Below are 23,995 nucleotides of genomic sequence, written 5' to 3'. Positions count from 1 at the left end.
GGGGTGGGGATGATGTCGAAGGTCAGCGGTGCAAGGCCAGCTGCTCGTCCAGATGGCCAAAAGAAAGTCATGCTCCTAAAACGCAGCACTTTAGTTCAAGGAAATTAAAAATATGTCATTTAATGCACAGTGTTATTTTTTAATATCTTTTGAAAAATGATGTTAAGTTGTGATCCCTTTATTTACTGGCAAACAGGCTCTTTATTACGACTTATTAACGTGATGTTTTTAAATCACTTTAAAAGTTATGTGCTGGTAGGCAGGCGCTACGCAAGCTAACGAGCAGCAGTGCAGAATGTTTGCGAATATATTTGAGCTAACAAAGAAATTGTCAGGGAATTGTCGCAGTTATGAAAATATTTTTTAAAAATGACAATAGCAAACCAGAAGCTGGCTCAAAAGCAACGAGCTAGCCGCTAACGTGCTATTCTAGTGAGGTTGCAATGAGAAAACGCTGTGCTAGTGATTACAGCTAGCTAGTCTTAGACCATAAGTTGCCAATTGTTTATGGATTTATTCATACTTTTTAATTGAATACTTACATTTTAACTCAATTCAATACAAAAGTTGATGGGTGGCTGTTGGCTAATCAATGGCTACTAAGTAGGCCCCAAATCACTAGCTAACTTGCAACTGTTAGCAAAGTGTTAGCTCTTGCACAAACTCATTTTTATGAGTTTTTAATATTTGGCTTGTTGGCTAAAACATAAGCCAGTGCTGTTTTTAATTCTTATTAGCCACTGATGCTAACTTGTTCTTTTGGTGGTGATGGATTAGCAAAAACTCCGCCGGGGGGCGCGAGGGGGCCTGGATCCCCAGCAGGGGGCTCCCATCGCACACGCTTAATCCTCTGGTGTCAGCGTACTGTGATAATCATAATAATTATAATAATGATAATGTGCTCTCAAAACGGTTGGTCCTGGAACAGCCTCTTTACGCCGTGCGGCTAATTACTAGACAAAGGAGGATTAGGTTTTGCTTTCAAGATAAATCGAGAAAGTGGCCTGTGGGTACACCACCATTTTGATACCGTCAACGACGGGGGTCCCAAAAACCCGTCATGTATTTTGATTTTTGCGGAAAACTGACAAAAATTGGAACAAACCCAAGAAAATTGAATTGTAGATTTTTCTTGATTTCTCCTGATACCAAATAAGCTATGAAACTTTTCAGGGGTGCGTTGACTTGCATGAACTTTGACATTTGAATGTCTTCTTTGCAGATGCAGCAACTCCACACTTGTTCTTTTGTGTCTCTGCGTGTGTTGCTTTTGTGCATTGAATTGAATGTTGTTGTAATTGTGGTGCCAGGGTCGGAAGCGAAGCCCACCATCTGTCCATTGTTCGCTCGTCTCACGCGCTCACATTTTTATTGCTTGAAACCAACATCATAGAGAGATAAGCATATGTAAAAAAACAAAAAAAAAAACAGACAGATCACATGACTGGTAACAAACCAAAATGCACCGCTTTTCTGTCTCTGTGTTAACATGTTTATCTGTCCGTGACATCATCAAATACATCAGTCTCTATCTAATCTGCTCAAAACTATGACAATAAAGATGGGGGGGGGGGGGAGAGACAATCTTTGACCATTTTTTTTATTCGTGGCTGCAGGGGACACGCCCAGTAACCAGCGTGAAAAAGGGAAAGGAAGTTGATTTGACTTCAGAGCGTCAAATTCAACGGAACCAACGAGAGAATGACTTAAAAATAAAATAGGAGAGTACTTAAAATGTATCGTAAAGTTACCCAAAAGGATCCATGTAATATTATAGATCAATTATGTGAATTACTAATGTGAATGAATCCACCTGAGGTCCACAAAGACGTTTTTGGGTCGGCGTTGTAGCGCTTTGAAGTTTTGTGACATTTGAAGGTTCGACCGGAAGTGCATTTCCTGCATCCGTTTGACTTGACGTGGCGTCGCCAGCGGGAGGCAATCGCAGGGAGGCGAGCTCGGCGTCGTCGGTGTGGCTGCGTCGCCCCCAGCCAGCGCTGGTTGTTTCGTGCGCCTTTTCTATCCTCACAAGTGTCCAGTTCACCACCGACCGCCCTCGGTTCGGTCGCCATGAACGGGAAGTCGGCCAGCGGCTCGGCGGGAGGAATGGCGTGCATCGACGGGCTGCCGCCGCTGCCCAAGAGCCTGAGCGGCTTGCTCAACTCGAGCGGCGGCTCGTGGAGGGACATGGAGCGGATGTACGTCAAGAAGACCATGATCCAGGACGACCTGAGCCGGGGCCGCAACAACGCCGACGGCCTGCTGGCCAACAAGCCGGCCAACCTCGACGCCGCGCTGGCTCTGCTGCGGAAGGAGATGGTAACGTTGTTCTCCAGCCGCACTCCCTTCAAAGTCTTCCAATCTTTTCACGTTACCTCGCCTTGTGACTGTCAACGCGTCCGCGAATCGCCGCGAGTTTTAGCTCGTTTAGTTTGTGCGCATTTCGTGGCAACTTCGGCAGATTCCTACGTTATGGCCAGTGGACGCTCTTAATTTTAATAACAAGTCAATTGAAAGTTTCCAATGCGTTTCCAGCTGCTTGCACTCGCTGTGATTTAAATGCCGCTCGCAACACAAGTAATACACGCAAATAATGTCGCGTTTGGGTTATTTACATGGATCCCACTCAATTGATCATATTTTCCCATTTTACAATCTTCTGGCAAATTCCATTTAGGCGCTGTTCACAAAGCAAATGTCAATGTCATTATCAATAGTGCTGTGAGCTCCGTTCACGAATTGTTGACTAACTTCTGAAGTATGCCTGACTTCAAACAAATCATCATTACTGCTATTATTAATGCCGGGCGTCACGTCAATGCTTTTGTCATTTGTATTCTATTAATTACATTTTTTTTTTTTTTTTTGCTCAAGTCTTGACAGCACTTGACGCAAATGAAGCCGCTGAGCTTGTTGAGTTAGAATTCCTGCTCTCACGAGCGCGCCGACTGTTGTAAAATTACCGTGTCAAACTTGACCCGGCAGGCTTTTATCGCGCACAAAAGAATGTTTGACATGTCAACAGAACCCGGCAGGCAGGGTTTTACCCTATCGGAACCGGACCAGATCTCATCACCAAGTCCTTGGTGGTTGTCACTGACTTGATGGGGGGGAAAACATTTCTCTTTTCGCCGGGAGGCAGGACACGGATTTAACCAAATCCCATTTGGAAGCCCTCAGGTCGCGGCTTAGCCGTTCGGGTTTGGGCTCGCAGTCCGAAGCCGTTGGGACGATCCCGACTGGCACGCCGGCGATTCGTTGACGCAGACGTGGGCTTCGCCTCAAACAATGCACTTTGTCAGTTGTCTGTCAGGAAATAACATTTACACTCTGCGGTTAGCATGCGCCAGGATATATTTTGTCCGAAAAATGCTGATTTTTGATGGTCGCAGTCAGACAGGTGTGAAGTGAGTATTTTTTTTCCCGCTTTACATCCTGTCGCTACGGCAACTGCTGAACGCGTTCACTGCCGGAAGTGCAGATTTGGCACATTTTGAGCGATCTTTCAAGACCGAAATGACAGCGTGTCCCTCGACGATAAACGTAGCGAACCCAGCGAAAGAAACGAGTCCTCTTTCACCAGGAAAAAAACAGAAGTCAGCAGTAGAACATGCGTCGCCTTCATCAAGAACGCCAGTTTCCGACCCAAAAAAAGCGGAGAAAATAAACTTCTAGTGTAAAGAAACATGTTTCAGCAGTGACTTTGATGCTAGTAGTTTGTTTGTTTTTTTTTTTTGTGAAAAAAAAAAACAACGCTATTTAGCACGGATGTCAAACTCAAGGCCTGGGGGCCAGATCTGGCCCGCCACATGATTTTATGTGGCCCACGAAGCCAAATGTAGAGTGTGAATTTCCATGTTTTTTGTAAAAATCTGGACCAAAATTGTCTATATCACAAATGACAAAGTTGAGGTATTACAAAGATTTTTGTGTAGTTGGAAAACACATTACCCTTGATTTCTGATTCCAAAACTAGTTGACTAATTTAATGTGTAAATATGATGGGTCAATTCAGGATTTTCCTGGTTTCAGTCAAAATGGACACCACTCCCCAAGAGGGGTTGCGTCAGGAAGGGGATCCGGCGCAAAAAAAAAACTGTGCCAAATAAATATGAGCGTTCATCTGAGATGACACGCTGTGGCGACCCCTATAGGGACAAGCCGAAAGAAACTTAGTCGTTAGTCATAAAGGCCCTCTGACAGAAATCGTTAACTCCAATGTGGCCCGCGATAAAAATGAGTTTGACACAACGTGGCAGACTTAATTCAGAGCCACGAAGTTGTTCCGTTTATCAAATGGAATCCAACATCTTACTGCAATCGACAAATGGATTGGTCCCTTACACATTTGTCAAATAAAATGGTCCCTACCAGCCAGTCTTCTGAATTTAGGTTGGTAGACCCCTTTGATGACTAGCAGCACCCAGGATCTTGTGGCCTTTCCTTCACTTTGGATTTGAGATCAGCACCGCTTTCGAGTAAAGGACAAAGATTAGGCGGCGAAGCTGTCGTTTTTGCGCGAGAGGAAGACCAAAACGTTGGGGACAGTACCCAAGATGATATCATAACTTGACGGACTCTTTTGGTGAAAGAGTTTTTGCAAAACAAGCAACAAACGATGATTTTTTTCCACTTCTGCCCCCCCCCCCGGACGCCGCCCGCCAGGTGGGTTTGCGTCAGCAGGACATGTCCCTGCTGTGCCAGCTGTGGTCGCTGCACGAGTCCATCCAAGAGTACAAGGGCAGCTGCCAGGACTTGAGCGCCGCCTCCGGACTGGGCATGATGGAGAACGGCTACTTCGACGAGGACGACGAGTACTACGCGGAGCCGGGCGCCACGCCCACCGGCGACCACCCGGACGGCGACGAGATGGCGGCGGCGGCGGCGGGCAAGAACGCCGCGGGGGTCGGCAAAGACGACAGCTGGGAATCCTTTGGCGTCACCATCTGACGCCGTCGTGCGGTATTTCCTTCCCGTTCGCACCAGGAATGTGACGCTCTCGCCTCACTTGGCGCCCCCTACGGGCAAAATTAAATGCTGCAGTGGAGCCCCACCTGGAGCTCCGTCGCACTGTTGGCGGCGGCGTCCACTCAGACTTATTTACATATTAAAAAAAAAAAATAATAATAATAATAATAATACCAATTAAAAAAATAGTAATATACTGTATGTATGTTAGATGTTTTTACATTATAAGTTTACCCCGGTCACTCAAAGCTATCCGGTGAGAACAATTTACGTATAAATGTACGGACAAAAGTTTTATTATTTATAATATAATATAAAAATACATGATATGTTATTGGAAGTGTCGGCCAAGAAAGAATTTTGTTCACCCAAACAATTCGTTGGGCTTTCTTGGGATGGATGATATCACGACGGGGGCTTTTTTTTTTTTTTTTTTTTTGACAGTTGGGCTTTAAATGTTATGAAGTTTTTTTTTTTTTTTTGTGGGGTTTTTTTTTTCCCCACCAGTTGAGCTAAAAAGTGAACTCGTGAGCGCCACCTGAATGTTATTAGAGGAATTACGATTGATAGTATATCAAAGCATCGTGCCGCAAACTCGAGGAATGGAATTTGCGTCGCCGTAAAAATGTGAGGCGGCGCAGTCGGGCTGAAAATGTCATTGAACAGCGGATTTCGTAAATATCAGAATTATGGCTTGGTGATTATGACAACTCGGCAAACTGATGATTTTATCGAAGCGTCCGCATACAGCAAAATTGATTTGTTTAGCAGAAAAATCTCGATGATGTCAGGATGAAATGCTCGGAGCACGTCGATTTCTTTAACGTGGGCGAAAAAGCATCAAAAATGTCAACTCTGGAGCGCCCCCTAGCGGCTTTTGGAGGTCACTCCTGGACCCTGCCACTCGAAACATCGCTCATGAAATCCGTTTGCAAAAGTGCTCACAAAGATTGGACTTTTGAAGTACAGGGTCTTTTTCTGTATTGCTAATTAAAGCAAGGTCACGCTAGCGGCCGCAGTCACCTCAAAGTGTTTATGCTATTGACACTTAAATCTGCTTGTGTTTTTCCTCCCGTCTTCGCGTCGTTGTCACGTTTGTGACATTTATACACGTCTGTAAACATCACACCACCAAAGACGGTCCAGCGCGAGGCAATTCCATAGCCATGTTTCTTGAAAAAAAAAAAAAAAAAAAAAACCTCTCACGAATGTCTCCACACTGTAGCGCAGGGTTAGCTGTGCCTTTGGATTACGCTAATTAGCGCTAGTAGCGCCAAAATCTTGAGTGACACTTACAGATGCAAAAAAAAAAAAAGGGTTAAATATTGTAATGTACATTCACAAGGCGCTTCATTAGGTACACCTGTTCAAGTACAAGTGTGTAATTTGTGGTCTGTCCGATATTTTTATTTTTTCACACTTTAGTTTCATTCATAACATAATTTACGGCCTACAAACCGTGACTTTTTTCACACGCTTTCAACCCTGCATTTTATGCAGTGATGCGGCGCGAGCGTTAGCGCGTCACTACCGTTAACGCACCTGGTTATAAGCCTCGTTAAGCTAGCGTTAGACTCTTTCTGTGTACCGAGGCTTATAACCGGGTGCGCTCTGTAGGCCGGGAATTACGGCATATAGAAATGTCAGTCGCGACCGCTTCGTCTCTCCACGTGGGCCGAAAATTCTCTCTCCATCTTCATATTTGACAAAGTGACCCAACCGGAAAGGGTTAGAATTTGACTCTCGGTGTACCTAATGAAATGACTGGAAAACAACAGCGAACGATCGTGTATCAAATTGCAGCTTTATGGGTATCATATCAAAAACACTAATGCTGAATGTTTTGTCTTTATATACGTGAATGAACGTCAACAAATCATAGCAGTGAAATCATAAACTAACGTCATTTGGATGTCGTCACTACCAGTGCCTTCATAAATCGAGTGGTGGCTAATAACTGGACGCAGGCTCATCGCGCTAACGGCTTAAGATTGGCAACGTAGCATTTTTTAAAAAATATTTCAATGCTTCCTGCAAAGTGTTAAAAAAATATCAACCGCTGTATCATGCAATGAACATAAATGAAAAATACTTGGCCTTAAAAAAACACAACGTAGACTTTCTGGCTCGCTTTTATCATCAGGCTTATCCAGTCGTTTTTTTTTTCACGCTAGTCAGTATTAGCCGTCATGCTACATTGTATTTACGCTGCACTTTGTCAAATGTTTGTGTTGACTGACTATTACTGAATTTTATTTCTGATGACGCTCCCAAATGCTTCCACTTTTTTCAAAAAGTTGGAAATGATGAAACTGCGCCGAATTATGAGAGTTGAACCCAATTTCAGCTCCTATTTTGCTCCGTACGACAAATCCGCTAAAAATGACACCGGAACGCTCCGAACTTGACACCAGCATCTTAATGCTAACGTGTTAGCGCCTGCAGATAGCAATACATCCAAATTTGCGTCGTACGAAAATGTCGTGCATGACTGAAATTTCCTGGACTTTTGAGTTCCTCTCCAGACCTGTGGGGGGCACCGATTAGCCCACAGCGAGTGAAGTGTGCGCCGACAAAAAGTTTCCAGCTTTACTGGCATAAGCCTGCAATGAAATATTTCTGGTCGTAACGCCGGCTCAGCGCGTACGCCGCGCATCAGGATTGTGAACGGTTTTTTCTGGAAAACGTTTTTTTATTTTGTTCTTTATTCCGATCATAATCATGACTTGGCGATGAGTACAACAAAGATTTTCACTGGGTGTTGTTGTTCATGTCTAGTTGCTCTGTAAACAACCACACCGCTGCTGCTTTTCTGGATGATGTCCGTTTAATAAAAGGATTCCATGTTTACACCCAATAGTTTTCCCCCCCTTTTTTTTTATCCGTCAGTGACAACTTCTAAGACCTTGCGGGCAAATTCAGCTTTTATTTTGAAGGCGTTTGGAATGGAAACCGTCCATACGTCTCCTGCATGTGCGTCTTTCGGCCTACTTTGTGGCGCTCCCTGAACGCAGCGCGGCGTGCCGTGAATTTCAATGCGTCGATCTGCGTTTTTGTCGCTTTGAAGCCGCAGCCTCGAACCGCCTCGCCCGCCGCAGGCCGTTTTGCGTTCCGAAGTATTGATGAGGGCGACGACGCGTGCAGAAAATGGGTCAATACATGTGTGCAATTTTTTTTATTAGTATTTTTTAAATCTTCAGTCATATTTTGGGATAATTGCATTTTAGTTACTTATTTAAATTAGTTAAGTGGGGATTTCTATTTTAAAATACAGAATAAAATATTTATGGCCATAAATAGTGAATGATGCAATGGGGGGGGGGGGGATGAGCACTGCCAAGATACATTCATATAGAAGTTTTTTTTGTAAAAATTCTAAAACCAGTTGGGAAATTAATCATTATCTCAAAATAATGCCATAAATACTGGATGACATCTAGTACATGTCCAGTACTCATAAATACTGTAGTTTGTTGTATTTATATTTGTAAAATGTTAATTTTCAGGAATACGGAAATGTTTGAATAGTTAATGGAATACAAAATAAGTCAGAAAATAATAGTAAAAAAATTCCAATGGGAAAATGTGTTCGATGTAGAATAATAAATAGTAATTCAATATTTTTTAGTTCAATAGCTGATAGTATGTTTAAAAAAAAATCTACAAAAATGGAAAATGGTTTTATATAATTATACTTTCTATACAAATAGAAAAAGATACAATTTCTGTAACAGAAGATCACAATTTTTTTTTTGTTTTTATTAACACTGGAGCTATGAAAATATTTTTCCCTAACCGTAATCTGTGCAACCACAATAATAAACTTATTTTTAGTTGAAGGCACAATTCTTGCATCTGAATGTTACTTCTGTGTTGTGTGTATGCAAATGAGCTCATTTGCATATTCCCTGCATGTTTTAAGAGGCGCTTGCATATAATCAGTCAAATGCAGCAGCCGGTGTGTGTGATTGATTTCGAATTAAAAAAGATAAAAATAAAAGGGGATCACGTTCGTGTGTCGTCGCAGCTCGCAAGGCCGTCTGCGGATTAGAGAGGATTAACATAATCTGCGGCACAGCCCAAATTCTCCGCTCTCGTTGTGGTCAGCGAACGTCACACGTACGCTTTTCCAGACAAATTAGAGCTTTATGTTCACGTTGTGCAGCAAGGTGCTATATTTTCATATTTGGAAAATACTGTAACAGGAATTAGTCTGCATTTTAAATTTTCATGACAAATACTTTCATAAAATTATTAAAGTATAAACACATTAATGTCTTGAATGTGGTTATCATAAAAAGACTATACTATGTTTTTTTAAATAAAACATTGAATCTCAAATATATAATCTTATAAATAATTTTCTTAACCTGTGACATCTACAGATACAATTAAGAAATTTCCCTCACGACACACACCATTTAAATATTTCAACGGGGCTATTTTTGTGAATATTAAATTTCCTTCATGTTGTCAACTCTGGCGCTGACTATCCAGCCCCCGTGAAATCTGCCTAGCAACAAACGACAGATGCTATTTTTTAAAATTAATTCATCACAGAGGCTTTATTGTGTGCGATCGCTGTATCGTTTCCGCAATGACATAATTTTCATACGTTTCTAGTCAGCCGCCAGTAAAAAAAAAACCCGAAATGACTTGGCTGTTTCCGTAATCTGATTAGTCGGATTAAAGCGCCGCCGCGTGTCGCAGTCGTGGGTTTTCCTACTGAGAGTTCCAATATTTCATTTTTTGTCTTATTAGATGACTTCTTTTTGGCCGATCTTATTCGTCTCACCCGCGCAAATATCAAATATGACGATACAATCTTGTAGATTGTTTTAAGGTTTGCATTGCGTCCCTAACGGCTCCCCAGGGATCGAACCCGATGACCTTTGCTCACAACCCGCTTTCTTGCACACGGGCATTCTCCATCCAAATAGTTTATTTCTTTAAAAGTCTATTCCTATTACTTTTTGATTGTTTACAGTGTATTTTTTTGAGTTCTGGTTATATGAATTTTTTTACGACAAAAAATATTTCCCAACAAATGACACAACGAACCTTTTGTTTGTAAACGTCACTCAAAAGTTGTATTTGAAAGCAGCTCTTGGTTCATTCTTTAAAAACAAAAAAAAACATCATAAATAGGGTTTTGTACAAGGATATATATATATATATATATATATATGTTTTTTTTTTTTTTTAATACAAAAACTGAAGGCGCGTCAGTCAAACACGGCCCCTTTCCAGAAAGCAGCCGCTAAGGTTTGACCCGTCCGAGCCGCAAGCGTCTCCGACAGCAGGCCCGCGCACACGGCCCAAAACGCCAAGCGCCTTCTGCAGTTGAGGATCACTGTACGGCGCAAGAAAACAAAAATGTCACAACGCCGTACAGCGACATGCTCGTCTCTCGCTCAGATATCGGCGCGATGCGTTCGCTGACCTCTGACGGCCTGCGTGTTGGAGGTCAGCACGAAGAGTTTGATGAAGCCGAGGCAGAGCGGCAGGAAGTCGTGCTCCCAGATGACGGCGGGCACCAGCAGGACTTTGCCGTAGCACGACAGCAGCAGAGCTCGCAGGAGGGGGCGGAGGTCGGCGCCGTCGCCGCGGAGACGGCGCGACGACGCCCGCAGGACCAGCAGCACGCCGCCGCAGAACGCCGACAGCTCTGCGCGGGATAAAAAGGTAACAACGCTTCACGTTTACGGCTTCATGGGACACTTTCACACACAGGTGTCAAACTCAAGGTCGGGGGGTGGGGGCAAAATTTGATTTTAAAAAAAAAAAAAAGAGAGAGAGAGACTAATGGTCACATTTTTGTCGCCTCGATTGAGTCCGGTTGTCTTACCGAGCGCGGCCAAGGCCACCATCCCGTAGAATTCCAACTCCTTGGCGTACCTGATGATGTCGGCGGGGTCGCCGCTGGGCTCGGAGCTGCGCCGTAGAGACCACCTCAGGTAGGCCTCGCACAGCAGGCAGAACACGCACAGCTTCCAGTGGATCTGGAGCAAAGGGACGGGTCGCGTTCAGGGACTGACGGAGTCGCACTCGTCTTCCGTGTTCGCTTACGGCCAAACTGGTGTTGAACAAGATGTGCCTGAAGGCCTGCGTCTTGCACAAGATGGCGTCGATCAGGATGATGACCGGATCGTATTCGATGTACTTGTCCACCGGCTTCTGGCAGGACCCCTAAAGTGACGTGTTGCGGTGAGGTGAGGTTGGCGGTTTCTGCCACGTGCGAGATGTGCGGCCGCAGAGAGCGGCAAATATCCCAACATCATTTTTAAAAATTGCCACAAGAACATATTTTCTCACGTACGCTGAGGTGGACTGAAGGAGCACAAGTCAGTCCACTTCAAGTCGCAATTTATATGATGAATTAGCGCCCCCTTGTGGAAACGCACCGAGATTCGTCCTAAAACTAGCGAAGACCCTTTAACAAAAACCGTCTCGAGTTCAAGCATGTCCTGGGGCTACTTATCTGATTTATGAATATGTATTTCAAGTTAGCATGCAACGTAAAGATGGAAACGACATCAACGTTGTTGTATAGTAATTCTAGGCGGTCCTCGCTATACGGCAGTGTACGTACATCGGAACGCACCGTCGTCTAAACTCATAATTACAGTAAATATATGAATGAAAACACTTATAGGCCATAATTATATTTATTTTACATTTGGGGAAGAAAAAAAAAAGACGGCAATGGAGGTTGCGTTCTACGACCTCGTAACTTCGTCTTAAATCATAGTTTATTTTGGTGGACTCGTGCCATCGCCACAACACGACCAAACGGGACAAACAACAAAATGATGAAGTGCAAAAATGTAACGCACGCATAACGTGATCTTCAGGATCCCGTTGCTGTAGTCTCGGTGGAGCTCCGTTGCCTTTTCGTTGCACTCGACGCACCTGAAATCGTTTTCCGCCATTCTTCGCAACACGTTTAGTAAACCCGGAAGAAAACATGCATATTGACGGGGTCCTTTCACAATAAAAGCATTAGCCAAGCGACCCGGAATCAGAACCAGAACCAGAATTAGAATTACTGACCAAGTGTGTAACAAGACGCAATGAATTTGTCTCCGGCAGTCGGCGCCGCTCTGGAACGACATAACATTCATTCATTCATTCATTCATTCATTCATTCATTCATTCATTCATTCGTGCATCTTCTCTTCCGTTTACGTTCACATTATTTTGCAGATGTGTATTTCGGACTTGATTGTGAGTATTTTGTAAGGATCCATATCCGTGGATAAACCTTAAATCTGCTGAGGGGACAATCGCGTTTATCATTTTTCTCAAACAAAAAAAGTTCACAATTTTTCGTAAATTCTTTTGACAGAATCGTAAACAGTTCCAGCAAACTTCAAGTTATCCGCACCCATTGTATTTTTTCATAATTCCTCAAAAAACAACAACCTTATTTTAGTGGATATTGTATTTTAATCTGTACCTTTTTAATTGTCAATTTATTCAGGATTCCGAAAGTGGGACGAGTCATTTTTCAATCCGATAACATTTAAAGCAGTGATTTCCAACCTTTATAGAGCCAAGGCACATTTTTTTTGACAATTGCAAGATCCTCCGGCACACCAACAAAAGTAAATGCCGCCAAAAATGGATCGATTAATTACTGTATGTACTTCCTGCCATCTAATAGAAGAGGATTTTTTTTTGTTCTGTCTGTCATTGTGCCTCACTGGCATAAATAGATGAATAAAGATACATCATTTCTTGGAAGAAATGTTTTTTTTTTTTTTAGCAATTACATAAAATTGGATAACTTCCCACGGCACACCTAAAGAGCGCTCACAGCACGCTGTTTGGGAATCCACTGATTTAAAGGATGGTTTAATATCATTTTTTAAAATACAAGTTTAAAAATAACTCTATGCTCGTAATATTATGCGTTTTCTGGGAAAAACGTCTTTATTCTCTAAAGAAAAAAAAAACATGTCAGAATAATCACATTTGCGTTCTTTGTACTTTGATTGTGTGCAGCAGGTCCTTGCAATAGCTAAAAATGGACGACAGATGGCGCCACAGTACCCGTGGAGCAACAACTAGAGAGCGAAATTATTGGGGAAAAAAATGTCGTCTGCCTCTGTGTGCCCTGCGATTGGCTGGCAACCAGTTCAGGGTCTCCCCCGCCTCCTTCCCGATGGCACTTTGGACAGGTTCCGGCACCCACGCGACACTTTTGAGGATAAGCGGCTCAGAAAATGGATAGATGGTTGATTTAAAAAGTCCACTTGCACGTTTTTTTGCGGGAGAGAGACTCACTTTTTGTAATAATAAAATTAAAATGCACAATGCCCTGACAGTAAAGACGATTGTGTGTTCAACATGCAACTTTTTTTGGGGAGGGGGGTGGGGGTGGTTGCTTCTGGTAGGGGGAGGGGGGTCAATTCATGCAGTTCAAGACAAAGGGCTGCCAAACAAAGCCGTCACGTCTGAGTGCGCGCGACACACACACGAGAATGGAGGAAGCAAAGGACATTTTCACAACTACAAATGAAGTTTTGTTTTGTTTGTTCGTTTATTTGACTAAAAGCATATTTTCCAGGGGGAAAAAAAAAGTTTTTTTTTTTTTTGTTCCGGGAGTTGAAACTGTCACATTCCTTTTTTTTCCCTCCATTTGAATGTGCTAATGTGCCCCCCCCCCCCCCGCACCCTCCTACCCAAGAGCCTTGCCATGACATCATGTATCACCCCACTGGGTTCATTTGGACTCTTTTTCTTGTCCTGGGGGTTCACTTGGACCATTTTGGGGGGGCCAATAGCAGCTTGGCAAAAAGAAGTCTCCCGAGCCAATGAGGAGCTGGGTGCCGCCCACCTGCCTGCATACTAATAACCCCCCCCCCCCCCTCTCCCTCCAAAAACTATTTTTCCAGTTTTTAAAAAAATCACATTATTCTAGAATAAATTACCAACATGATTTTTTTGGGAGCATGTTTGAGTAGTAATGTTTTGGGGTTTTTTTTTAATATTGAATGTCTCATTTTTATTTGAGAGTAAACTTGGATTTTCTGCCCCCCACCTACCCCAAAAAAATCCTAATCTTACCAGTCTAAAAAAACGTTTATATTGTTTTTTTTTTGTTTTGTTTTGTTTTGTTTTTTGTATACTGTAATGCACTTTCACGACAAAAAGTCCCATACCAGTTTTAACACTTGACACCGTTGTGATTACTTATATATTTTTTCATATTTAACTCTTTTTTTTCCTCTCTCTTTCTTGATCTTGAGCAGCACCCTGACCCAGTTTCTTGGGCCAATGACGGCCAGCCCAAAAAGTCTCCCGAGCCAATGAGGAGGCAGGTGCCTCCCCCGCCCTGGCATACTATTAGGGCCCCCCAATAAGAGCCCCTAAAGGAGGGGGGCCGCGCTTCTTGTGAGACCTTCATCCTGCTCGGCGCACACGAAAACTTCAAGATGGTCGACGCCTTCTGCGCCACTTGGAAGCTGGTGGACAGCGAGAACTTCGACGACTACATGAAAGCTCTCGGTGAGTGCTACTAGTGAACTCGTAGAATTTGATCAAGTCACTCGCAGCACAACTCGGCAAGTTGTGCACACTTTTACGAGTAACTAGTTGCACGCGTATGCCAAAGTTGTTCACAAATAAATGCTCGACCGTGGCTGGAAAAATTGGTACTAGTCAAACTCGCTGGGTCTACGAGTTGTCTTACTAGCGAAGGAGAAGAGGGTACAGCACGTAAGGCAAAGTCCTAAAGACCCTGTTTATCTAAATCTTCTTTTCCCTTCGGCTTGTCCCGTTAGAGGTCGCCACAGGGTGCCATCTTAGATGAATGCATATTTGTTTGGAACCATTTTTACGCCGGATGCCCTGACCGACGCAACCCCTAAATACGCGCCGACAACTATGTTGGACTCAATTGTGGCGATACAGCGTGAAATTGTTTTTCAACTTTTCACTTTTCCCGATTACATTGAGCTACGTTTTTTTCATCTTCTCCTTTTTAAAAGCCAGCACGCGGGCGAGTACTTTGCGCCGACGTGGCCGATTTAGAGCGCCTCGTTGTTGCAGCACGAGTAGGTGTGATTATTTCCAGGAGCCGGAATGGCTCAGCTTGAAATGGATCTGTTTTCATGGCTCGAACATGTAGTTCCAGTATAAGAAAGAAGTAAGATGCTTGAGAAAGTACTACATGTCCAGTTTGTTGTCATGTTCCCGAAGCCAATCAATTTCTATTTATAAAGCGTTTTTTTTTTTTTTTTTTTTTTAAATAGAGATCCATAGTTCTCTACGGCCTTAAAATACCCCCCCCCCTCATCCATACAGCGTGTGCCCGTGTTAAAAATAGAAAAGTTCTGATGTGTGGCCGAGATTCCAAGTACAGAACTAAACACCATCTCGGGGGGCTGTCAGAGCGCCAGTTAAGTTTAGCCGGCTAACGCCTCCGCTGTGGTCACGCAGGCGTGGCCTTCGCCACCCGGCAGGTGGGCAACGTGACCAAGCCCACCGTCATCATCAGCCAGGAGGGCGACAAGGTCACCATCCGCACGCAGAGCACCTTCAAGAACACCGAGATCTGCTTCAAGCTGGGCGAGGAGTTCGACGAGACCACCGCCGACGACAGGAACTGCAAAGTAAGGCGAGGCGTGCGTTGAAAAAGAAAAAATGGAAAAAAACTCAACGTAAAAGTAACAAAATATAGACCACGGAATGTGCCGAAATACAAACGTACACATTTATTTTAAATATCAATGATGTAAAATACCTGGACAATGAACTCGGCAGAAGTGCTGATTCAACTCCTTTACTCAAGTAAACATTCAGAGTACAGACTTTCGAATGTACTTGAGTAAAAAAGCAAAACGTGCCTATATTGTTATATTGTCGTTCTACTTGTTGCTGCAACATTTGTGTTCAAATGTCTATCGCTAATTGCACAAAAATGCAATTCGTTAGCCCGTCTGTGGCATTTCCCATTATGTGTTAGCACCAAACCTGCAAAATGGAAGTAATGTGATCGTTTGGAATGCACAACACATAATTCTCTTTGTCTGATGTTTAGTTTGACCGTAAACATCCACTGGCTTTCATTGAAAAATAAGTAATAGATGCAATTTACATCGTATATATGAATAATAAGGATATTGGATAAAAACAACATTTTTAGGCAAAGTTAAAAATGTTCCGAGCGGCAGTTCGTTTCTTGAAAAAGCCGTGAACCTGACCCAGCGACGTCTGGTCCTCAGTCCACAGTGAGCCTGGACGGAGACAAGCTGGTCCACGTGCAGAAGTGGGACGGCAAGGAGACCAAGTTCGTCAGGGAGATCAAAGACGGCAAGCTGGTCATGGTGAGATCGGAACCCCCAACCCCCAAACAAGCATTTTGGTAACCCTCACGGGCGACGTCCAACATCTACAGAGCAGTATTCATTCGTTGAGGAGGAAAAAAATGTCAAATTGTCTTTCCTTTTTGTTCTTTGAAAAAAAAAAATAATAATAGAACTAAAGAACCAACTGGTCCACAATGAAATGAAACAAATACATTTTGTAGTATCTTATTTAATCAAAAATTAAGTTGCATTTTTAGAGAAACAGTCCTGATCTTGCAAGAAAACCCTTTTTTTTAAAAAAAAAAAACATATTATTTCAGATAAAAACTAGTTTTATTTTTGCTTATTGAATTTAGTTTTTTTATTTTATTAAAAAGTCATGTTTTTCATTTGCAAAAAAATTATTTAAAAAAAATTTTATTCATATTTTCCTTCAAAAATAAAGTTGCATTTTTGTTCTGGTTAAGTCGCATTTTGAGAAGATTCTAACTTCTTCTTAAAATGTTCTATTGATAAACGGGCCATTTTTATTTGAAAACAAAGTTCTCGCAACTTTTAGTTCTGGGTACTTGTAATTGACGGAACTAAAAAGTTCTTCGAGGTGTGAGAAGTACTGCCCGGGCCTCTCAAGCAGTATCTCAAATGTTTTTGTTTATTTTGTTTTTTTAACGACGCACGAAAATGCTAAAAAAAATGCTGCAATAGTTGACCTTTGTGCTCTCCTCGGGCAGAACTTGACCTTCGAGGACATCCACGCCGTGCGCACCTACGAGAAGGCGTAGAGGCCTGTGTCTGCACTTCTTCTTCTTCTTCTTCTTCTTCTTCATCAGGCTGCACATTTTTTTTCTTTTTTTTTATATGAAAACGTGACATATTGGACCAATTGTCTTTGCAGATGTGTGAAATAAAACGCAGAAGAACAAGAAAACTTATCGCTGCTTTTTTTCATGACTGATTTATAAACTGGGGATTTTTTATTTTTAGGTTTTAATCAATGTTCACCCTTTGCTTTACGATTGTCTTTACCCGGTTTCATTTCTCGTCACTTTCAAAACAATCTGAAAATGATTCCCCTCATGTCTGTTCCTTCGACAAAAGTCTTTTTTTTAAACGACTAAATCGTCAACACGGCCTGTAGTAACGCGAACCCCAAACTTTTCTGAGCATAAGCGGCGCACAGAAGCTAAAAAACAAGCTAGCCTGAGGAGCTTGAATAATTTTATTTACATTGGTCATCACTTGCTAGCCTGCAGAAGTTTTTTTTTAATTTTCCATGCGGTTCTTTAAGAAGAAAATGTTAAAAGAAGGAGTTCAAAAGTATTAAAATAGTAAATACAAAAAAAAGTAGATTGAGTTCAGTGTTTACTACTGCAGGTCACGTGACCACCCGCTTGTCCGTGATTGGACCACAGCCCGCGCCCCTTCTAAAAAAAAAAAAAAAAAAAAAAGTTCCAGTCATGTGACCAATTGACCATTACCACTTCCGGCATTTTATTGGTCAACACGCACAAGCGCCAAAATATGTCCGCGACGGTCGTTTTTTAATCTCGGTGATTTAGCAGCGTCCTCCCGACGACATGAAAGTGCTCCTGGCCTGTTTTGTGCTCGGGCTGTGCGCCGCCGGACGGCTGAAGGCGGCCCCCCCGGGAAGGGGAACCGACCGCGGGGACGCAGGTGAGTCTTGAGCGCCCCCCCCCCCCTCGTCGGGGGTCGTCGAACTTCCACGCAGCAGACAATGAGCGGCACAAACCAACAAATCTAAGATGGTCACTTCAAGTCGACCACGACGAATTGATCCACAGGCGTTCGGCAGTCAAAATAAGTTTGAAGAAATGTTGTACTGCCAACGGCTCGTTTGGAAATCGTCAGCAAGTTTTGAATTTAGCAATTTTTAGGGCGGATTTCGTCTTGTAACCGTGATGCTGGTGGGCAGCCCGTCAATATTAAATACACATTTAAAAAAAAAAAACTATATGTAAATATAAGTCAGGTGTCTAATTGTAACTTTGTCAGAGCATGCACCCCGTCCCCATACACACAATTTTAAACACTGTCAAAGTATGTTAAAAACGTGTGTGTGTGTGTGGTATGGTTTTAAAATGCTAATATCAAAATACCCCAGGCATAAAAACAACATAATTGGTCGATATTTTTCCATCATATTTCTTTGCAAATTTCAGTTTATGAGTGCATTTGTCTGTGGATCTCCCAACTTTTGTTGGTTTGACAATTCTGGAACCTGATTTTGTCGCGGAGTATATCGAAAGGAATTTAAAATAAAAAAATATATATATATATATTTATACTTAATATTTATTTAAAAAATGAATGGCTTGCTAACCTTGTCTCAAAAATCAACAAAATATTACACTTGTAAATGCAGATTGGTTTTGTTTGCACTTATTCCAACACCAGGAAGGTTCTGGCATATCACAGACCTTCATTTGGATCCGACCTACCACCTGGCGCCGGACCCCACCAAGGTGTGCTTCTCCTCCAAAGGCGAGCCCGCCAGCGGTGCCGGTCCGTTCGGGGACTTTCTGTGCGACTCGCCCTACAGCCTCATCCAGTCGGCCTTCGCGCACATGACTCGCCTGATGCGACCGAACGACTTCATCGTTTGGACCGGGTACCGTCGCGCTTTCTTCCTCTTCTGGCGGGCCTCAAACACGAAGCTGCTGAGCCACGGGAGTAATGACGGCACACTTTCGGCTCAGACCAGAACGGGTTTTTTTTCTTTTTTCATTACATCACTTTTCACAGGGTGTCGTTTGCACTCCAGAACTTGACGATTAATCCGAGAAACACGCAAACTAGTTCTGCTCTCGGCAAAGCGAAAACGCACTTCCTCCCCGCTCGGGTGAATGAGGAACGGGCTCCGTTTCAAACACAAAAGCCACCAAAGTTGACCAGTTGGTGTTTAACCTTTTGTTCATTTTCATCTTTATTATATAAGCGAATGATATACACGTAGTTAACTTTTGTCCGAAAGCACGAGCCTTAAAAGTAAAAAATACATTTTAGCAAGTTCGGCTTGAGAAAAGACGTGATCCATCGTTATTGTCAGGTTTAAATCCAAACGCTGGACTAAATATGCAAATAAAGGGACAGAAGAGGTCTTCAATTTGGCCCCTACGGGGACAAACAACAAGTTTGGCTGACCAGCTGCAGCTCCAACACCAGTTCTGAGTCGTCAGCCTTACCGGGGTGTCCCTCTTTTTATTAAGGTTACAAATTCAAATGGAGGAACAGATGGCAATACCGATACCAAGATGAATACTAAAGTAATCATTTATAATAATGATGTTGAGGAGTATCTGCTTTGAAGTCACTCGTCGAGGCGTCGCTGGGTCACGCTCCAGGTCACACCCTGGGTCACGCAGCCGCTCGCAAAGAGAATGATTGATTGAAACAAATGCCTGATAAAATGATAAGTTAGCTATCCCATTGGTCACGTAATGTTTTGCACATTGCAGATTATACTTGATTTAATTTGAGTTTGTCATGATGACACCCCCCCCCCCCCCCCCGCAGAGACAGCCCTCCCCACGTTCCGCCGACTGAGCTGTCGACGTCGAAGGTGATCCAGGTGATAAGAAACATGACGCACAGCATCCGACAACATTTCCCAAACGTCACCGTCTTTCCCGCCGTGGGGAATCATGACTACTGGCCGCAGGTACCCCCCCCCCCCCCCCCCCCCCCCCCCAAAAAAAAGCAGATTCTCAATCAAAAGTTGAGTGTTTTTTTTTTTTTTTTTTTTCGTAATACCAGGTGGGCTCGATTGCAAGATGCATTTGTTGAATTGGATTTCTGAGGACCGCAGTGGTTAGGTATGGTTACCATAATTAAAATATGTGCACACGTGTGTCATCAGGATCAGATGCCGTCATCCACCAACGACATCTACAAGGCCGCCGCCCAACTGTGGAAACCTTGGCTGCAGGACGACGCCCTGAAAACTCTCTCACGAGGTCAGCCGGCCCACTTTGTCTCCCTCCGTCTTGCGGCATTTGTGTATTGCGGGACCACTCGTGTGGATTTTGTACTAGTGTAGCGGGTCTAACTCTGTGTTGTGTATTTTTTTTTTTTTGGGGGGTGATGGATGGATGAATGAGAACGCGCAAACGTCGGCTGGTCTCAACTTGGTTTGATCCCCTCTGTATTATAAAGGAGACACAATCACGGACGTTCACAGATTTATCTTCGCAAATACTCTCAAAACGCTCGCTAGGAAGACTCGAACATGAGGAAGTAGCCCCTCCCGCCGTACGACAAATGTGGCTTCAAAACAAAAAATATTCAGCCTACTTCCCGTGTTTCTCAGCTCTTCCATGAACAAGCTTAACGGCATTTTCAACCCTACAATGAACATTTATGAACACACGATTCCCTGTAACATTATTGACGTTAAAAAGAATAAATGACAGAGAGAGTGCCGTCTTTCAAAATAAAGTGCGCTTTCACGTCCTGTTCCTAATATAGCGCAACAACATCACATCATTACACTCGCATCTCGTTGCGGTCCGAAAAGCGTCCGGTTAGTCAAAGTCGGTATCTGAAGTTTAGCAAGTTGGAGTTTTAGTTGGTCAGAGTGGTTTTGGCGTGTCTATAAAACAGGAAGTCAGATCTTCTGATGATGTCACGTTTTTCTGAGCGTAAGGGGAACCCACACAGTGACACACGGCAATATCGCACGTGCCGGTGTCCGCAGGGGGGTTCTACACGCAGTTGGTTCACGCGGGCCTACGAGTGGTCAGCGTTAACAGCATCCTGTACTACGGTCCCGACCTGGCCACCGCCAACGTGAGCGACCCCGCGGGGCAATTCCAGTGGCTGGAGGACACCCTGAAGAAGGCAGACGTCAACATGGAGAAGGTCCACCGTCGCCCTTAATTAATCGTTATCGGTCTGCGTGATTGACACTTGCGAGCCGGTCCGAAGTCTCGAAATTGGGACTCTGGTCTGACTCCTGTCAATTCCTCGGAATGCAATCAGACATGCTGATCCGTCTCAGCAGGTCTTGGTCATCTCCCACATCCCGCTGGGATTCCTGCCCTTTGTTTTGAACGTGACCGCCGTCAGGAAAGAGCACAACGAGAGGCTGGTCGCCATCTTTAGGCGCTACAGTCACGTGATCGCTGGACACTTCTATGGACACACACACAGAGACAGCTTCATGGTGCTCCGAGACCACAACGGTGAGAACACGTTAATGCACCATTCGGTACATTATCGAACGGGATCCAAATAATGATGATGATGATGATGATGATCATGCTCATTTTGGAATTATTCAATCAGAGTATGAGCACTTTTTTTGTAATAAAGTGGGGAGAAAATCAAAGAATAGTAGGGGACCCGAGGTTGAGCCTTGTGGGATCCCATGCCACATTTTTGCCACTAGAAGTGTATTTAAATTTAGGTTGGTATTGGAATAAATGGTTATAAAATATAAATGAAATGTATGCCTGATGAATTGTTTCCTTGGCAAATCATTTTATTATTAAAATGGATAATTTAACTAATTAAAAATAATGCCTACATCAGTTAATGATTCATTTTTTTTCGTAGGTAAACCTGTGAATTCTCTGTTTGTGTCTCCGGCGGTAACGCCGATTAAAGATGTTACGGAACCATACTCTAACAACCCGGCGGTGCGTTTGTATTTGTACGACGCGCAAGACTTTGGCATTTTGGTAAGACCCAAGACCATTACAGCGTAACAGATTATATTTTACGTTTGTTGTCATTTGTCTGCTTATCGAGCTTTCGTAAACCAGTCTCATTGTGAATTATTATTATTTTTTTGTGTGTCCCGTGCGAAGGACATCCGGCAGTACTTCCTCAACCTGACCGAGGCCAACCTCAAGCGACGAGCCGACTGGATGCTGGAGTACGTCATGACGGACGCGTTCGGCCTGCCCGACCTGCGACCGGCCGGCCTGCTCCGGCTGGCTCTGCGCATGTGGGCGGAGCCCGCCGGCGGCGGCGGCAGCCTTTTCGACACCTACTTTGCCCACTACACGGTCGGCTACGACGACAGGCCGCCTTGCCGGGACGACTGCAAGATCTTTCAGCTGTGCTCCGTGCTCCACTTGGACCAGAAGTCCTATTCGGCTTGCGCGGCGGCGCCACGACCTCGTTAGTAACCATCTTTGATGTTTGATTTATTTTCATTTTAGCGCCGCCGTCGTAGCCGCGTCGCGTCATCAGGATGTCCGGTGAACAAAACTAAAATACCTTCATGCACTTTGCAAACATTTTCAAATATGTTCAGTGTGGTGAGATGAGCGAATATTAGCTCTTTGAAATTTTGGTTAGACGCGTCCCAAAAAAGTCACAGAGAGTCTCGTTTTGGTTTGAAGGCGCCATTTTTGGGCCCACGTTGGCCCTTTTTCAAAAGCCCCATTCAAGACTGACTGCGTAGTTTGAAGCCAGAATCACGTGGAAAACAAGCGCACCTTGATTATTTATATGATTTCTGGATGATAGAATGCGCAATGGCTGCAAATGCAAAGTTGGATGATTGCTGACTTTAATAATCTGACTAAACTCGCGGGAAATCTTTTTAGCTATGCTCTGGCTACGACATCGTTGCTGATTTTGAATTCCATCCATCCATCCATCCGTTTTCTTTTTGCCACGTATCCTCACGAGGGTCGCGGGGAGTGCCGGGGCCTACCCCAGCTGTCATCGAGCAGGAGGCGGGGCACACCCTGAACCGGTCGCCGGCCAATCGCAGGGCACATTGAGACAAACAACCAATCACACTCACAATCACACCTAGGGGCAATTTAGAGATTCCAATTATTGTTGCAGGTTTTTGGGATGTGGAAGGAAGTGCAAACCCACACAGACACGGCAAGAACATGCAAACTCCACACAGGCGGGGCCGGGATCGAACCCGGGTCCTCAGAACCGTGAGTCCAACGCTTTACTAGCTGATCCACCGTTCCGCCTTGATTTGAAATTATAAATATACATTTTTAAAATTTCATTTTAGCAAAATGAATGCAACTGGGTGCCATGGTGGCGCACCTCGGAGTTCTGAGGACCGGGTTCGAATCCTGGCCCCGCCTGCGTGGCGTTTCTCCGGTCACTCCAGTTTCCCCCTACATCCCAAAACGTTAATTGAAGACTCCAAATTGCCCCTAGGTGTGATTTTGAGCTCCGCTGTTGTCCGTCTCCACGTGCCCTGCGATTGGCTGGCAACTACTTCGGGGTTTACCCCGCCTCCTGCACAATGACAGCTGGGATTGGCTCCAGCACTCCCGCGACCCTCGTGGGGATAAGCGGCTAAGAAAACGGATAGATGGATGAACTCTTATTGTCACCAGTGCTGTTATGCTAATGCTAACGAAGCTGTCGATTCAGTATGTCGGCGTGCTACGCTCGTTTGGCCGTCTTTTTCTGTTTGGGATTTTGTTTGAAGTTATGTATGAAATTATATTCATCCAACGTTTTGTTTCGTCTGCAATGCAAATTTTTTCAACTCACCAAAGCGACTCAGTTCTATCTGATCGTCGGCGTTTACGTGGAAGTGAAAATACTGTTGCGTTTGTCTGTTAAACTTTGTGGGGGTGGGGAAAAAAAAAAAAAGACCAGCCACTGACCTCATTTGACTTGCCCCCCCCTCCCCCCCCTGCCCCCCTTGCCCCTTTCGCCCCCCCTGCCAACTTCTCCCCGCTTTGAATCCTCTCAGCCCAATT

At 44.0% G+C, this 23,995-nt stretch overlaps 4 protein-coding genes across 5 annotated transcripts; 3 read left to right on the top strand and 1 right to left on the bottom strand.

Moving 5' to 3' along the window:
• Positions 1-1,584: 1,584 nt before the first annotated feature.
• On the top strand, positions 1,585-5,907 carry fam89a (family with sequence similarity 89 member A). The gene is made up of 2 exons (XM_061812876.1): positions 1,585-2,319; positions 4,666-5,907. Exons 1-2 carry the CDS (start codon positions 2,071-2,073, stop codon positions 4,948-4,950), a joined length of 534 nt encoding a protein of 177 aa, XP_061668860.1. The 5' UTR covers positions 1,585-2,070; the 3' UTR covers positions 4,951-5,907.
• Positions 5,908-10,086: 4,179 nt separating this feature from the next.
• arv1 (ARV1 homolog, fatty acid homeostasis modulator) lies at positions 10,087-11,983 on the bottom strand. 2 transcript variants are annotated; one of them, XM_061812408.1, is made up of 5 exons: positions 11,805-11,983; positions 11,038-11,157; positions 10,867-10,970; positions 10,412-10,636; positions 10,087-10,321 (listed from the first exon to the last, which is right to left on the bottom strand). In XM_061812408.1, exons 1-5 carry the CDS (start codon positions 11,898-11,900, stop codon positions 10,198-10,200), a joined length of 669 nt encoding a protein of 222 aa, XP_061668392.1. In that variant the 5' UTR covers positions 11,901-11,983; the 3' UTR covers positions 10,087-10,197. The 2 variants fall into 2 exon arrangements, with proteins under 2 accessions (XP_061668392.1, XP_061668391.1); XM_061812407.1 differs by having other exon boundaries at positions 10,109-10,321; positions 10,817-10,970; positions 11,805-11,971.
• Positions 11,984-14,068: 2,085 nt separating this feature from the next.
• On the top strand, positions 14,069-17,192 carry fabp7b (fatty acid binding protein 7, brain, b). Its single transcript, XM_061812000.1, has 4 exons — positions 14,069-14,481; positions 15,415-15,587; positions 16,200-16,301; positions 17,015-17,192. The coding sequence occupies exons 1-4, from the start codon at positions 14,409-14,411 to the stop codon at positions 17,063-17,065; spliced, it is 399 nt and encodes a 132-aa protein (XP_061667984.1). The 5' UTR covers positions 14,069-14,408; the 3' UTR covers positions 17,066-17,192.
• Positions 17,193-17,750: 558 nt separating this feature from the next.
• Positions 17,751-23,217, top strand: smpdl3a (sphingomyelin phosphodiesterase acid like 3A). Its single transcript, XM_061812930.1, has 8 exons — positions 17,751-17,957; positions 18,699-18,912; positions 19,818-19,962; positions 20,161-20,257; positions 20,998-21,161; positions 21,304-21,484; positions 21,858-21,982; positions 22,112-23,217. Exons 1-8 carry the CDS (start codon positions 17,861-17,863, stop codon positions 22,430-22,432), a joined length of 1,344 nt encoding a protein of 447 aa, XP_061668914.1. The 5' UTR covers positions 17,751-17,860; the 3' UTR covers positions 22,433-23,217.
• Positions 23,218-23,995: the final 778 nt, after the last annotated feature.

The sequence above is a fragment of the Syngnathoides biaculeatus genome, chromosome 23 (genome assembly GCF_019802595.1).
Source record: "Syngnathoides biaculeatus isolate LvHL_M chromosome 23, ASM1980259v1, whole genome shotgun sequence".
Lineage (NCBI taxonomy): Eukaryota > Metazoa > Chordata > Actinopteri > Syngnathiformes > Syngnathidae > Syngnathoides > Syngnathoides biaculeatus.
Note: the sequence above shows the minus strand (reverse complement) of the source record. Positions and strands in the feature narration are given on the sequence as shown.

What these genes read in the sequence shown, in the direction of transcription:
- fam89a (XM_061812876.1), top strand. Translation starts at nt 2,071, where the DNA reads ATGAACGGGAAGTCGGCCAGCGGCTCGGCGGGAGGAATGGCGTGCATC. An exon ending in CTCTGCTGCGGAAGGAGATG is followed by an intron (nt 2,320 to 4,665) that starts GTAACGTTGTTC and finishes GCCGCCCGCCAG; the next exon opens with GTGGGTTTGCGTCAGCAGGA.
- arv1 (XM_061812407.1), bottom strand. Translation starts at nt 11,900, where the DNA reads ATGGCGGAAAACGATTTCAGGTGCGTCGAGTGCAACGAAAAGGCAACG. An exon ending in TCCTGAAGATCACGTTATGC is followed by an intron (nt 11,158 to 11,804) that starts GTGCGTTACATT and finishes ACGTCACTTTAG; the next exon opens with GGGTCCTGCCAGAAGCCGGT. An exon ending in TGTTCAACACCAGTTTGGCC is followed by an intron (nt 10,971 to 11,037) that starts GTAAGCGAACAC and finishes CCTTTGCTCCAG; the next exon opens with ATCCACTGGAAGCTGTGCGT.
- fabp7b (XM_061812000.1), top strand. Translation starts at nt 14,409, where the DNA reads ATGGTCGACGCCTTCTGCGCCACTTGGAAGCTGGTGGACAGCGAGAAC. An exon ending in CCGACGACAGGAACTGCAAA is followed by an intron (nt 15,588 to 16,199) that starts GTAAGGCGAGGC and finishes TCTGGTCCTCAG; the next exon opens with TCCACAGTGAGCCTGGACGG. An exon ending in AAGACGGCAAGCTGGTCATG is followed by an intron (nt 16,302 to 17,014) that starts GTGAGATCGGAA and finishes CTCCTCGGGCAG; the next exon opens with AACTTGACCTTCGAGGACAT.
- smpdl3a (XM_061812930.1), top strand. Translation starts at nt 17,861, where the DNA reads ATGAAAGTGCTCCTGGCCTGTTTTGTGCTCGGGCTGTGCGCCGCCGGA. An exon ending in GACTTCATCGTTTGGACCGG is followed by an intron (nt 18,913 to 19,817) that starts GTACCGTCGCGC and finishes CCCCCCCCGCAG; the next exon opens with AGACAGCCCTCCCCACGTTC. An exon ending in GGTGCTCCGAGACCACAACG is followed by an intron (nt 21,485 to 21,857) that starts GTGAGAACACGT and finishes TTTTTTTCGTAG; the next exon opens with GTAAACCTGTGAATTCTCTG.